Source organism: Myotis yumanensis, unplaced genomic scaffold (genome assembly GCF_028538775.1).
Source record: "Myotis yumanensis isolate MYYU_CA2020_CCGP unplaced genomic scaffold, mMyoYum1.0.hap1 SCAF_2, whole genome shotgun sequence".
Taxonomy (NCBI): Eukaryota; Metazoa; Chordata; class Mammalia; order Chiroptera; family Vespertilionidae; genus Myotis; species Myotis yumanensis.
Window position 1 is genome coordinate 93,468,410 of NW_027223753.1, and position 15,752 is coordinate 93,484,161.

General features: G+C 48.2%; 1 protein-coding gene across 1 annotated transcript; it reads left to right on the top strand.

Moving 5' to 3' along the window:
- Positions 1 to 4,105: 4,105 nt before the first annotated feature.
- On the top strand, positions 4,106 to 7,234 carry LOC139003667 (tubulin beta-2B chain). Its single transcript, XM_070405803.1, has 4 exons — positions 4,106 to 4,287; positions 5,062 to 5,170; positions 5,469 to 5,579; positions 5,915 to 7,234. Exons 1-4 carry the CDS (start codon positions 4,231 to 4,233, stop codon positions 6,973 to 6,975), a joined length of 1,338 nt encoding a protein of 445 aa, XP_070261904.1. The 5' UTR covers positions 4,106 to 4,230; the 3' UTR covers positions 6,976 to 7,234.
- The last annotated feature ends 8,518 nt before the right edge of the window (positions 7,235 to 15,752 follow it).

Sequence of the window (15,752 nt, forward strand, 5' to 3'; positions counted from 1 at the left end):
GCATTCTCTGGCTTGCCCTCCCCCAGCCTAAGGAGCTCACAAATCACTGATAGTGTGGGGGCGGAGAGGCCGCTTATAGAAGGGAAACGGTGCCCAGGAAAGCCAGGGCTCAACTCCCTCTGCACAAAGAAGGCAAATCTCTTCCATGAAAGCTCGGCAATCCCAGTCTGGATTCAGGCCATTTAAACCCAAATTCGAACGCGGGCAAAGTGAAAACTGCCTGTCTTACTGAGGAACAAAAGTAAATGTGCCCGCACTGAACTGCTTTCTTGGAATTTTCTTTGCTCATTCTAGTCTCTTGTTACCTGGACCACTGGTCCCCACTGAACCCCTATACTGCAGGAGGACAGGGGTTTGAGGTTCCCACCCAGGCAGCTGGCTTCTCACGTGGGCAAGGGAAAGCCAGGGATGAAAGGGGAAGAGTGGGATACAAACAGGAGAATGACAAAGCTGAGCAAGCAAAAGGCTCTGTGGGTCCCAGGAACCGCCCCCCCTCCCCTCCACTCCCAGTCATATTATAAGGCTGAGAACTCCCTAGTCCCAATCCTCTGACCATTTGACTCCTTTTCTTAAATGTTAGGATTGGTAGCTTTCCAATCTTTCTAGCTGGAGAGCACTGAGAAGAGTAATATAGGAAATAATGATGGGTTCCCAGTCTCTTGCAATTCCTCATTCATTGGCTAAGTGTCGGTTGCCTAGGAAACTGCCTGCATCTTGAAACTGCAGGGTTGGCTGTTAGGCTAGGGGACTGTGAGTTGTGTATTAAGTGGTGAATGCCGGCAGGCAGTGGGAAAATCTGAAAGCTCGATGTTTTATAATTTCAATAAGTGTGTAAAAAGATATACCTTGCTTTAAGAAAACAATGCTTTAAAATTTTACTATGAAATCAGCCATGTATTGCCTCCTTTTTATCAAACTTCTTCAAGTAATTAAAACAAAGACTTTATGTGTAAGAAAGACATGCAAAATTACTTGAGAATCTGCCATTAAATGCACTCTGAAAATTGTGAGAGCTTAGGGGATATCTTACTTCAGCCATACCACATGCGTAAACAAATGTTGAAGTTTATTTTACACTAAGTTATTTCTACAACTGTCTCAGGAAGGGAAAATTCAGGAATGTTAGCACGTCATTAAAACTGACCCTGTGTAAGTGATGATGAGCTATATGGTCCTGACACCTTCATATCTGATATACACTGACCTAGAAGAGGGAAATTGTGTGTAATAAACAGACAAAAAGAAATGCAGGGGACCCAGTTGAGAACAATTCTTTTTTTTTTTTTTTTTTTTTTGCTTTGAAAACCCCTTCGGACACAAAATCAGTTCCTTGTGGAAAAAAAAGTGTGCAGCATAATAATTCCAAATTGGGGGAGGGGCATAGGCCAGTTAGAATGCCAGATCTTAACGGGGATGGGGGGGGGGGGGGTGCTAAGAGCGGGGAAGGGGGCGGGTGGGGGGCTTGGGACATTTGTAATAGGGTCAACAATAAAAATTTTCAAAAGGTGGGAGTGGGTGGGGCACGAGCAAAACAGGAAAGAAAAGCAGATCTTTAACCAAAAGTGTGGAGTCCCTGGGTTTTCAGAGGGATAAATTCCAGCCTCACCTCATCCCAATTCCTTTCCCCGAGAGGAAAGGGTCCTTTTATCCACATAATCCTGAACACGCGTTTGACCCGGGCACTCCTCGATCCAGCTCTGAAACAGAATTTGAGAAAATAAACCCTTAGGCGGGCTCCAGTTACCCGGCAGAGCGGACTCCCCCGCCCCCTCTCCACGCTGCGCTGCGGGCCAGGGCCGCCCCCAGGCGCGGCAGCAGGCACTCAGCTAGTAGCCAGGGTGCGGCTCTCGCTGGCTTCCTCCCCGCGCGGCTAGGTCCCACCGGGGCGCCCACCCCAGGACTGGGTGCTGACACCAGCCACGGCCCTTTCGGCCTGGACGTGGTCAGCTTCCCGAGGGCTGGGCGCACGGAAGTGATTCCTGCCTGAGCCCAGTCTTAACCTGCTGTGTGACCTTGAGAATCTTTCGCCCGCTACATTCCAGAGTCTGCAGGAGCGGGATTAGGAACTCGGGGTCAGGTCCCAGATCCTGGGAACCCTTCAAGTGCAGCACGTGGTCGGACCCTCCGCTCGTGCACCTCACGCCCGACGGCACCCTAACCCGGACCCCGGCAGCAGTGTCTGGGGAACTCTGCCGGGGGCTTCAGTCTGGGTGAAATAGGGGCGGCCGGGCTTCGGTTCTGTTTCTCTTTGTGCCTGGAATGGAGCTGCAAGTCCCCCTCCCACCCGCAGCGGGAGAGGGAGCGCTGACAGCTTGCTGATGGTTCTGGGAGGGTCTCACTCGACAGCTGCCTCTCCGCTCCGTTCCGCCGCGGGAACCCGGGTCCTTCGCCTGCGCTCCCCTGCCATGAAAAGGGAGTCATGTCACCTCGCAAACGACCCACCCGGGTCGGGAGTGGTTGGGAGCGCTTCACCTGTGGAATTTCAGGGGCCAGGATCCAGGTCTGCAGTGAATATAGTGAACGTTTTCACCATCCTTTGGCACACTCAGGTCCAGCTTCTCTCCTTTCTCCCTACCCCTCCTCCTCCCCTCCCTTCTCTCTTCTCTTTTCCTTCCCTTCCCTTCCCTTTCTTCTCTCTCTCTCTCTCTCTCTCTCTTTCTCCCTCCTCCTCCTCCTCCTCCTCCTCCTCCTCCTCCTCCTCCTCTTCCTCCTCCTCCCTAAGACACACACACAAGAAAAGTGACAAAGAGATCAGCTCCTTCTTGGACTACTTGGAAACTAGGTTTGAAGGAGGGTGGGTGCTCCGAGTCTGCGCACACACTTCCTGTGCTCGTTGGGTCTCCGGGGGGCCTCTCCCTCCCAGTGCTGCAGTTTTTAGGCGTGTCTGTCACTTCCATCGGGAGCTCGAAAATTGGGGACCTCGTGGCCACCGTGGGGTCCGGAGCCTGATGGAAGATGAGAATGTTAGCGATGGGGCGTATGATGACCAGCCTTGGAACCCATGCCCACACTGAACAATAAATGAACCGAACCCAGATCCGGGGAGCGCCTGGTGGGTGATTTTTAGATACTCATGTGGGAGGCACCCACGCACTTATGAGCCCTTTGTTCTGCCTTAGCCCCGCCCCTGGACCCCACCCCGGTTCTGACCGCTGGTCAGTCCAGACTGCGCAGCCAGCCCACCCACCCCACCCACTCCCAAGGAACAAAAGCCACCCCGCGGGTGGAGGAGCCTTTGGTACTAGCCGAGGAGCTGTGGACTCTTGGAGAGGGTCCGGCAGGGCTGGAGAAGCATAGAGGGTCGCAGCTCTGGATGCTGCAGCCAGTGAGAGGCTGCAAGAGGACCTTGTCGGAGACAAAGAGAACGGGCGGATGCTGGGGGCGGGGCGAAGGGCATCCTGGGGCTCCAGGGCCTCGGGTGTCCAGGGTCACGGCTCTTCAGACCCCAACACCCTGATCACATACGACGTCCTCTTGCGGCCACCTGTCCTTTCCCAAGGCTCCGAGCGACCAGGGCTCAGCTAGATAGTCGTTGACCTCTAGGGTGGGGAAAGGGCAATGGTCTTACGGGGGAGGGGGGAGGGGTGGTTTATGGATCTCTGGCCCCTGGCGGAGGAGGCGACCCAACCTGCGCTGGCAGCACAGCCTTCGCCACCTCGACCGTACCACCTGCCAGTACCCGGAGTGTACGGCGCTCCTTTCCGGCGCACCTGCGGGCCTCTCCACCTGCTCCAATCCTTTTGCGTCCCCTCCTCCCCCATCCAGTGCCAGCTCTGCCCCAGTCCCGGCCTGCCACACTCGGCGCCCTCGGTTCCTTTACCCACCCCCAATTCTCAGAACCCAGCTATCTCCACCCCACCCCCAGCCCTGCACAATGAGCAGGCCCCCACCCTACTCCGCAGAGCCCCCGTTCCTCGCCCGGTCTGCAAACCTGTGCTGATTGGCTACGGGCCCATGGTCCAGCCCCCCGGACAGTCCCTGAGGCTTGGAGCATTACGTCAGCGGGGCCTGGAGAGTGCGAGCGCGAAGGGGACTGGGGGACTCGGGCTGGGGGCGCGGCCTGCGCGGGCCGCCCCACCCTTCTCGCATAAAAGGCCTAGCCCGCTGGGCCGGCTCTCTCCGCCGGTCCGTTTCCCCTGCGCTTTCCCTGTGACCCCACAGTGGGTGTGTAAGGGAGGACGAACAGACGGACCAGACGCCGACCGGGGCCAGAAGAAGCTAGCGAGCACCATGCGTGAGATCGTGCACATCCAGGCGGGCCAATGCGGCAACCAGATCGGCGCCAAGGTGGCTGGGCTGGGAGGGGGCGAGGGCCCGGGCCTAAAGCTCTTTGGGGCTCCTGGGTGCCGACCGCATCCTGAGCAGGCCCAGGGCTCTCCAAGCACAGACCTTCCCGGGTGCTTTGTGCAGCGGAGTGGGGCGTGGACTTTCGTGAGGGGGGGCGGGGAACCTCTCTTTCATTTTTCTGTAACTCGTTTAGAATCCTGGACACTCCGCTTTCTCCTTGCTCTTCATTTAGCCAGGAGCTCGGACCTTGAAAAGGCGCCGGGCTGTCTGGGAGACTGTGCGAGCGCGTTTGCGGGAGGCACCGGGACGCAGGGAGAATTGATTTTACTCGCTGGAATCCCAGTCGAGCTGCGGGGGGAGGGGAGGAGAGCAATTGTCTTGAGGTCTCAGGACGTGCTTTGAATCGAAAATCATCCTCCTTCTAGTCCCTCCGGTCGCGGTTTCCCCGCCCACCCCCTCCGCGCCGGCAGCAGTCCCTGCGCGCCCGCCTCCCTCCGGCGCCGGCAGGCAGCTGTGACCCTGAGCGCGGAGGGTGCAGGCGGTTCGGTTGCTGGCCCCTCCCCTCCCCCCAAAGACCCTTCTACTCGTCCGGGAAACGCCCAGTTTCAACATTTTGCCCTTACACAATACAATCCTGCTGTTGTGGGGGTCACCCAGTCCTAGAGCCCCTGAAAGGTTGGGTTGTCAGAATTGAGTCGGGGGTACTATTCGTTGTAAGTCTTGGTCATTCTGAGGGTTGAGCGTGGATAAGTGCAACCTTTTACTGTGCCTCAGTTTTGGGAGGTCATCAGCGATGAGCATGGGATCGACCCCACTGGCAGTTACCATGGAGACAGCGATTTGCAGCTGGAGAGAATCAACGTGTACTACAATGAAGCCACTGGTAATTGCCTTTACTTCCCCCACCTCTAGCTTTTTACCCCCTCTTTTTCCAGGGGCTTGATCCTGGGATTCTGTCTCTAAGGGAGGGTGGCCTAAAGAATTTTGAATTCACACTCTTTGTGGTATTTCAGTGAGCTTCCCGGTTCACAATCGAATGAACCGGTTGAGACTTGGGTGGGTCTTGTGCCTGCCTTTGTTAGGGGGCCATCAGCGGTGCCTGCAAAAAGGAAACTGGTACCGAGCCCTTCTCTTCAGAGCTCTCTGTGGGCAGGTCTAAGTCCAGCTCTTCCTCCCCGCAGGTAACAAGTACGTACCTCGGGCCATCCTGGTGGACTTGGAGCCGGGCACGATGGACTCCGTCAGGTCTGGACCCTTCGGCCAGATCTTCAGGCCCGACAACTTCGTGTTTGGTGAGTAAGTGGTATGGCTGATGGCAGGGGAGGCTCATTTTACACCAGACAGCTCAGCACTGAGGGGTGTGACTGCCTAGGGGAAAGTATGAAGAACATCCAGTTGTGTGCTGATTCAATCTTAGTTTAAGCTAAAACGAATTTGCCCTCCAATAGCCAGGTATTCCTAGCCTTCCTTATTCATAATTACATCCATGACCAAATATTTTAATGTCTGCACATTTTGGTGATAACCTAAATTAGTCTTCTCTGAACACTGACTAATTGATTAAGAGGTTTAAGGTAAATTTAAATCCAATCCTCAGTGACTTGTGAAATGTCTTTCTCTCTGGCAGGCCAGAGCGGGGCCGGGAACAACTGGGCAAAAGGCCACTACACAGAGGGCGCTGAACTGGTAGACTCAGTCCTGGACGTGGTGAGGAAGGAGTCAGAAAGCTGTGACTGTCTGCAGGGCTTCCAGCTGACACACTCGCTGGGGGGTGGCACCGGGTCGGGGATGGGCACGCTGCTCATCAGCAAGATCCGGGAGGAGTACCCAGACCGCATCATGAACACCTTCAGCGTGATGCCCTCGCCCAAGGTGTCGGACACGGTGGTGGAGCCCTACAACGCCACGCTGTCCGTGCACCAGCTGGTGGAGAACACAGATGAGACCTACTGCATCGACAACGAGGCCCTGTACGACATCTGCTTCCGCACCCTGAAACTGACCACGCCCACGTACGGGGACCTCAACCACCTGGTGTCCGCCACCATGAGCGGGGTGACCACCTGCCTGCGCTTCCCGGGCCAGCTGAACGCGGACCTGCGCAAGCTGGCCGTGAACATGGTGCCCTTCCCCCGCCTGCACTTCTTCATGCCCGGCTTCGCGCCGCTGACCAGCCGGGGCAGCCAGCAGTACCGCGCCCTGACGGTGCCCGAGCTCACCCAGCAGATGTTCGACTCCAAGAACATGATGGCCGCGTGCGACCCGCGCCACGGCCGCTACCTGACGGTGGCCGCCATCTTCCGGGGCCGCATGTCCATGAAGGAGGTGGACGAGCAGATGCTCAACGTGCAGAACAAGAACAGCAGCTACTTCGTGGAGTGGATCCCCAACAACGTGAAGACGGCCGTGTGCGACATCCCGCCGCGGGGCCTCAAGATGTCGGCCACCTTCATCGGCAACAGCACGGCCATCCAGGAGCTGTTCAAGCGCATCTCGGAGCAGTTCACGGCCATGTTCCGGCGCAAGGCCTTCCTGCACTGGTACACGGGCGAGGGCATGGACGAGATGGAGTTCACCGAGGCCGAGAGCAACATGAACGACCTGGTGTCCGAGTACCAGCAGTACCAGGACGCCACGGCTGATGAGCAGGGCGAGTTTGAGGAGGAGGAGGGGGAGGATGAGGCTTAAGTTTGCAGTTCAATGCAGGTTAGGGAGAGTTGAAAAGGAAAGCAAGGGGGAGGGAGGGTTCCTGGGGAACATATCTTTGCAGTTGAAGGGAAGAAGCATGGTCTGCTCTAGGTGTGTGCGATGACTCTCTGGTGCTCTTCACTGTTGCCTGTTCTTTTGTTTGTTTTCTTTTTGTAACACGACAACATCAATGTAACATTTGAGATATTTCTGAACTATCTGTAATGGCTAAAATCACATAAACGTTTGTGTCCTAATAGTCCTCTTTTCTGTCTCCTCTTTATTGAGTTCTTTATTATCAACTTAAATGTAACTTTCAGAACACATTATATTAAACTAGAGGCCCGATGCACAAATATTTGTGCAAGAATAGGCCTTCCTTCCCCTGGCTGCTTCCCTCTGGCACCTGCACCCGTGCTTCCCTCCTCCGGCTACTGTCAAGCCCTCCGGACCCAGGTTGCTTCCCTCCTCCCGGCTGGGTCAGGAAGGATGTTCAGAATGACATCTGGTCTAATTAGCATATTACCCTTTTATTATTATAGATTCTTCCTTTAGGAACTGGAAAGGATAGGTAAAAGTTCAAATGAATTCAGTCTTTCAGTGGTAAATTGAACCAATCACAGTCGAACCCAACTTAAGATGGGACATCAATCCAAGTGTTAAAATGCCTTTAAATAATGATTGAATTCACTGAAAGGATGCCTACCTGAGAGCACACTAAATGTGGGCATTTTCATGTAGAAATCCTCCTATACCTCTACTTCCTTTCAAACACATCACAAAATTATAAAGGATAGAAAGTGCAAAGCAAATCTCTTCCTTCTGTGTCTTGTGGAATAGTTTCTTCCCTGGAGGGCAACCATTCTTACCGTTGTTATCTTTCTTGCATCCTTGCAGAAATAGTCCATATACTTCAAATCTATGTAGATTCTCTCACTCCCCGCCCCTTTTTTTTTTGGTCACACACATTATGACACTAACACACTGTTCTGCTGCCTCTTTTTTGTTTTTCTAAATAGAATATCTTTAAAACACAGAGACCTTCTCTCCTTTAAATGGATGCATAGTATCCATTATATAGTTGTACCATATTTTATTTAACCAATTTCTATCAATGGACATGTAGATTGTTTATACTTATTTCTTATAGTGCCACAATGAATAATTTTGTGCGCATAAGATGGTGTATATGAGAATAGCTGTCTTATAAATTTTGCCAAGTAGATTTTCTGTCAAAAGGTAGGTGATGCTATGCCTTTTTAGGCTGCTGAAATCACCTGTACTTAGGAATAGCCATGGATTTATAAATAGTTAATGCACTAAAATTCTCAAGCAACTTTTCTTCCCAGCAATTGTGTTTATACTCCAAAGCAAACTATTTGTATTTAAGTTAACAACATTTGAATTTATATGAAAGTGAATTCTGCATCAATGGAGAATTTTACTTTAAATAGGCAAGCCATAATCTTTACGGCTTATTGCATTCTTATCATGCAGAGCTGGGGTTTGGGTTTTCAACCACGAATGAAGCAGTGGGATTTCAACAAGTGACTTTCCGTTAAGATCATCTGCTTCCACGGGAGAAATTATGCTTTGTCACCTGGTGCCAGTGCACTGCCTTAATCTGGGTTAGTCAGTGTCTCGTTTAGGAAAAGAAGTGGAGTGTAAGTTACAAACAAACATACAAAATGTACTTATGTACCCCAAAAGGAAGAAAGAAAACTAGGTTTATGCTTTTTCTAATTTTTAGACAAATTCAAAATTAGAAAAAAATATACTACTTTAAATCTTACGCTGTATTTATTTCATTCTACATGGTTCTTCTACTTCTACCTAAGTGTTAAAAAAAAGACAAGATGAAGGGTAGATAGGGATTTCCATATTAGAAACTGATGTATATTTGAAAACAGTTCCAAAGAAAAGTGAGTAATATCATTCATAAATAGTGTGAAAAGTTAATTCTACCAAATGGCTCCCATCAATGAAAAAGAGCAGCAGTTCACTTTACATGTGTACATCACAACAACTAGGCCGAGGGCCAAGCAGGTCAGGAGCTGTGGCTTCTGCTCATGTTCCACATTTAACAGTGAACTGGCAGGAGCCCAGTGTAAAGCTTCCAACCACCTAATTGAAGGGTGACATTGGTTTTAAATGTCCTGAAGACATGGGTCAGCTGCCAGGGCCCCTGGATCTATCCTTGGCCGTGCATTCCCACAACCTGTCAGACACATGACCAGTCACTTTGGAGAAGAGAGGGATTGCTGCCAGGGCCCGGGCGCACTGTAAGCATTGTGCTTCTCTTTCCCACCTTGTGAGAAAGGGATAGCAGGCAGCAGCAGGCCAGCGGGCTAGCCTGCCAGCGTACGCATGACCGCACATGGCTAGTGCTCAGACATGACCTGAAGAGGGTGCCACACTATTCAGCCAAGCAGATGCTCTGGAGCAAAGCTTGAAAACACACTTATATCAATATGCATGTGAAATACACTCTCAGGAAAATAGTTCAAAAGCAGGAAAATGTACAGACCAGGCTGGATTAAGAGATGCCTTTTCTGTTAGCTTTCTTTGTTACGTTACCATTGTGTGATGGGATTTGTGGGTGGTGGTTTTGTGTTTTTTCAACACTCTGCAAAGGAACTGTTTGATCTCTCCCTGGTGTGCCATCGGGAGGATAGTCACTTCTGAGCACAGTACCCGACTTACAAGACCCGCTGGGATGTGATGTGATGCAGGATACAGAAGAGGACTGAGGGAGGGAGTTGAAGTCATGCTGAGGTCATCCCAAAAGTCTGAGAAGAAATGGGTGCCCTAATGTGCTCCAAATTAGCCCACACCTCTACCACCAGCCCCAGAGAAGATATAAGACTGTGTCAAATTTCCCACTTCATCACTAACAGTGTGCCAGATTAATAGAAACTTGAACTAAAAGTAACTCTAAGAAATCACCTAGTTTGACTGCCGTATTTTATCATAAGGAGGCTGAGGGACAGAGACAGTCTTCTAAGATCAGAGAACTCTTTCTGCACAAAGAAGACCTCGCACCCCATGCTCTTTTCTCCACAGCTGCATGTCTCAGGTCCTATTTTATACAAGGCCGCATGAGGATTATGAAGTTGGGCAAAAGAAATTTCCTGGTTTCAAGGAAAAACCCAAAGTTGTCCTTGGTTGGTCCACAACTCAACCTCCCTGTATGGGTTGAACACAAATGAATGCCAAGCCTTTGTCTCTGTTGAGGTCACTGACAGAATTTCCTGATTGTAAAACACCACTTACACCGTGTCCCAATGCAACCAGGGCAAGAAGAGTATTGTCAGCAGGTAGTAATTGTGAAAGTGAGTAGGAAATTAATGGAAATTCTTTGGAGTCTAACCTTGTACACACCCCCATTTTAGTTAAGATGTAATTTGAATACTAGACAAGGTTAGTTGATAAGTATTATGATGCCAATTTTTTCCCAATGTGTAAGATATTCAGCTTGAGGTCATGCTTTTAAAAATGTGCTTCAGAGTTGAGCCACTCACTTGAAAACAGACTCACTTGTACCTTTTCTTAGAGGCTTCCCCCCAGGCCCCCTACTCCTCATGTTTTTCTTAAGGCACCCTTGTCAACACCTACCCTGACAGCACTTGTCTTGGTGCTGTCCACTTCAATCAAAATGCTTCAAATCACTTCTTTTAAAACAGAGATATAATCCAGGTGCCATATAATTCACCACCTAAAAGCGTACAGGTCTGTGGGTTTTAGTATATTCACAGATTGTGCAACCATCACCACTATGTAATTCCAGAGCATGCACATCGCCCAAAAAGAAACCCCATACCCATGGGCAGCTCCTCACCATCCCCCTCTCCTTCCCGCCCCTGGCAAACACTACTCCTTCTGTCTCTATAGATTTGCCTATTTGGGACATTTCACATAAATGGAATAATATAATATGTGGTCTTCTGCATCTGCCTTTTTATACTTAGCATAATTTTTTCAAGGTTCATCCATATTGCAGCATGTCTCAGTCTTCATGCCTTTTTATGGATAGATAGTAGTCTATTGTACGCATATACCACATTTTTTAATTTAATTTTTTATTGTTGACACTATTGCAGATGTTCCCCATTCCCCCCACCTTTGCCCACCTCTACCAAGCCCCCACCCATCTCCCTTGGCTTTCCCCACACTATTGTCTGTGTCCATGGGCTATGCATAGACCACATTTTGTTTATTCATCAATTAATGGGCATTTAGTTTTTCCCCGCTTTTTAGATATTAAGAATAATGCCTGCTATGAACATCCAATTGTAAGTCTTTTCATGTATGTATGTATGTATGTATGCTTTTATTTCTCCTGGATACATACCTCAAAGTAGAATTGCTGGGTCAGGTGGTAATTCTATGTTCATAATCAGTTTGCCTTATACCTAAGGATGTACATGCTTTCACATTTGCCCAGAAGGCCAAGGTAGAATAGAGATCAGGCAAGCCTTGGGGATTTTGTACTTGTGCACTCATACAGTCTTAAAATTGTAGAGATTTAGAAATGGAGGAGTGATCTAACAGGACCCCATGGGTTTACAAAAGAGGAAACTAAGGCTCATTGCTTAATTAGTAATGTTCCCAGGTCACCAAATCAGCTTGGGCTGATGCAGAACTGCTAGCAACAAAGACTTTGAGTTATTCTTTCCCCTCTCTCTCACTTAAAAAAGTCTAGAGATACGCAGTCCAGTCTGTGTAGGTCCACATATTGTCTTTCTGTTTTAAGGGTCATTTCCATTGGCTTTCACCCTCAAGTTCTCCTATGGCTGCTGCAGCTGTGGTCATGATATCTGGGTTCTAAGCAAGAAGGGGGAAGGGAACACTAAAAAGCCACCTTCCACTGTGTAAGCCACTTTAAAGATCTATGCCAGGAGTTCCCCCAATCACTTCTGCTTGTATTCCATTGGCTACTTTTTCTGGCAGGGAAGGCTGAGCAAAGTAGCCTTTTAGATGGGTCCATTGTTGCCCCACCAATTTAGAGGTTCTGTTTGGAAAGGAGGTTTCTTCTCTAATTAGAGAGTGGCTAAGGAGTGGCATTAACCCCGATCTCCAAGCTCCTTTTCCAGTGCTCTCTGCAGACAGGTCTGCAAAGTATTTCATGCTGGGACTCATTTTCTAAAGTGGAGGACTGAAGACTTAATGAAGGAAGGTTCCTTCTTTTCTCATTTATTGTCTACCTTTTTAAAATTTATTTTTCAATTACAATTGACATACAATATTATATTAATTTCAGGGGTGCAACATACCTATTAGACATTTCTATATAACAGAAAGAAGATCTCTTGGTCCAAATTTCTGAATCAAAATATTAACTCTTTTTACTTTTAGGCCTTTCCAACTTTTAGTCAACTGGTGACAACACATACCCATGACTTCTAGGGGAATTCCTTTCAATGACCTATAGTGAAATGTCCATTTTAGGTTGTGCTGCTCATGAACATTCACCGGCTAAAGCAATGGGATTTGTTTTCATGAACATGCTCACTGTGGCCTGCAAACCTGGTTACTGTGGAGAAAGAATCAAGATGAGCTTGATGAATTAGGTGGGAGGAGAGGGCACCAGCATGAGCAGCTGTGGGACCACCTGAGTCACACAGAAGAAATTGTGGGACACACCTGCCCAGGAAGAAATTGGTAGATATCTGAATATAATGCAAGTAAAAGGATTAGATGGCCAGACAATGAAAATCTGTGGAACACTCACCTCCAGAGGTAGCGGAGAGTCTCAGAGATCAGCTGAGAGGGACAAGCCTTTAGAAGTTAAGACAGGAAGACTCAAGCATGAAGTAGGTCAGATCATTTCAAGATAATGCTCTGAAGAACAAACTACACACAAATGAGCCAGAATCTGTAGAAGCAATTTTTCAGCTCCTGCTTTCTCATAGATCTCTGGTTATATAGGCATGATTTTGGATGACATTTATAGGAAAGGAGACGGGAGTCCACATTTACCAACTGCCTGCTATAAACTAGCCATTTTACCACAGAGACTATGGTGAAGAGTGGAGATATCTAAATTGTGTCATTCGTTAATCTTGGGAACCTTTAACAAGTTACTTCACCCCTCAAAAACCCTCTATAAAATAGGGTTCTTAATATTTTCTTGTACAGAGGATTAAAGTACATTAAGGTGATAAGACAGTGAGTTGAGAAAGTATTGACTCACACAATTAAAAAGGCCAGGGACAGATTCAGGTCCTATCATAGCTACATCAGGATCCTCTAAATATGTTATCAGAACTTCCTCCTTTTTTGTTACTCAACGGATTCTGCATTCTTATGTTTCGGCTTCGTTCTTTGGCAGGATAGCCTCACATCGCAGCAATTTCAGGTTCACACCACTGTAGTGCTAGACACCTAGAGGAAAGAAGAACCCAGACTGGCCAGACCTGTATCACCTGCTGACCCCGAATCAGTCATGGAGTCAGGGGGAACGGGAGGCTGGTTGATTAGCCTGGAGCACATACCCTCCTATAAGGAAGGGCCACAGGACTGGCAGTGGCGTCCTTTATGGAATTACGGCTCCTGAAAGAACTCAGGTTTAGATTAAATAATTTGACCCCCAGTCATTCAGCTTTAAGTGGAGGACGTGGATATAAACCCTAGGGTTTTTGACTCCAAAGTGTATAGCACTATGACACCGGAAAAAAGTGGTTACACAGGTTGAAAAGGACGTCTAGCCCAGCTGCTGAGGGCGAGGCACTGACTCAGAGACAGGCAGAGCTTCAGAGCCTCCCTCTTGCCTGCGGGCCATGTCTAATCAAGGCACTTGACCATCTGCCAACAACCCGGTACCTCTCAATATTCTCTTATTACTTTCTGCATGAATCCTCTTCTCCAACTAAAAATATTGTATTTCCCCTTCTCCCACCTTCACCATTGCCTATGCCATTCTCCCTCGCTAGAATATCTTGTTTCACTTCTCTTCCTAACATGCTTTTCAGCTCTTCAAGTCACATTAAGGTTCCACTTTTTCCCAAAAAACTTTCTTTACTCTGATGCTCCATGAGGCACATTATTTGCACAGTTGTTCTAATAAGGGCACAGTCCCAGGAGCCAGGCAACTTCAGTCCCACTCCTGACATTTTCACTTCGATTTTGGCTATTGTTCATTGTTACTATAAACTAGAGGCCCCATGCACGATATTCGTGGAAGAGTAAGCCTTCCTTCCCCTAACTGCCGGCACCAGCTTTTTTCTGGCACCTAGGACGTGGGCTTCCCTCACAGCCCCAGCTTTGTCCGGGAGGTCGTCTGGAAGAACGTCCAGAAGGACGTCCCATCTAATCAGCATATTATGCTTTTATTATTATAGATATTTTTATTCTGTTTTTGTCTCCACTATTGGCTTATTTGTGTTTATGTTTTCAATGGCTACTCTAGAGTTTACAATATTAATCTTTAATTTACCATCCTCCACCTTGAAATAATGCCCTCTCACCTATGCACAGGGTGAGAGCCTTACAATGCACTTCCATCGGCCCTCTGTCTTCCATGCCCTGCAACCATATTTAATTTTCACATATTTTGAAAACCCACTATACATTGTTATTACTTTAAACAGTTATCATTTTAAGAGATTAAAAGCATATTTTTCCACATATTTAGGTGGACAACTTGTTTTCTGTCAGCACAATAAAAATGTCATTTTTTTTTTTGTCTCCTGACTTGTGCTGTGTAAAGTGAGAAGTCACTAGTAATTATCAACTTTGTTTCCTTATATGTAATGTTTTATTTTCTGGTCTAGCTGCTTTTAAGATAATCTCCTTATCACCATTTTCCAGCAGCTTTAATATGATGTGCCTTGGTATGGTTTCCTATGTGTTTATTCTACTTGGAATTACTTGAGCTTCCTGAATCTGTGAGCTTATAGTTTTCATTAGATTCATAAAATTTCTACCATTATTTCTTCAAATATTTTTCGGTCCCCTGTAATGAGAAGGTATCTTCAGACTGAAGGATGGAGCAGGCAACTCCATAGAATAGAACAGAATTTAAAATGGGATAATTAAAACCCGGTTTGGCTCAGTGGATAGAGCGTCCGCCTGCTGACTGAAAGGTCCCAGGTTCGATTCCGGTCAAGGGCATGTATCTTGGTTGTGGGCACATCCCTAGTAGGAGATGTGCAGGAGGCAGCTGATAAAATGGGATAATTTACCTTTGGGAAAGTTGGGCTGGAGCAGACAGACAGCCCCTCACTTTTGCACAATTTATTCTCCGCCAAAGACTCCCATTGCTGTGCTGTTTTTATACTATAACTCAGGCACTACTGATTGACAAGACCAAGGGACAAAGAATGCAGTAGTGCCAGGGGCCATCCCTCCTTGTGGTCCAAACTATCACCAGTTTGATATTCAGCTTGGTTGTCATTCTGGCCATTATTAACAAAAGTAGTTATGGTCACATTTTTAAGGAACACAGATAATTATTAACTAAAGCACTTTGATGTGCTTGCTAAGGACAGTGAGATTGGCCAGAAGTCACAGCATGAGACGGCACGGAGATGAAGATGGTTTTTGTTCACACCTGTATCTATACAACAGACTACATGCATGACACTGCGCTCAAAATACAAATATGAGCCCAACTGGTGTGGCTCAGTAGTTGAGCATCAACCTAAGACTCAGGAGGTCAAGGTTCGATTCCCGGTGGGCGTATATGCCTGGGTTGTGGGCTCGATCCCCAACAGGGAGTGTGCAGGAGGCAGCCTCTGGATGTTTTGCTCTCATTGATGTTTCTGTTTCTCTGTCCC

Bases quoted from the DNA above. Each gene is read 5' to 3' on its own strand.
- LOC139003667 (XM_070405803.1), top strand. From the start codon at position 4,231: ATGCGTGAGATCGTGCACATCCAGGCGGGCCAATGCGGCAACCAGATC. The intron at 5,171-5,468 runs GTAATTGCCTTT...TCCTCCCCGCAG, and splicing joins GTACTACAATGAAGCCACTG to GTAACAAGTACGTACCTCGG. The intron at 5,580-5,914 runs GTGAGTAAGTGG...TCTCTCTGGCAG, and splicing joins GCCCGACAACTTCGTGTTTG to GCCAGAGCGGGGCCGGGAAC.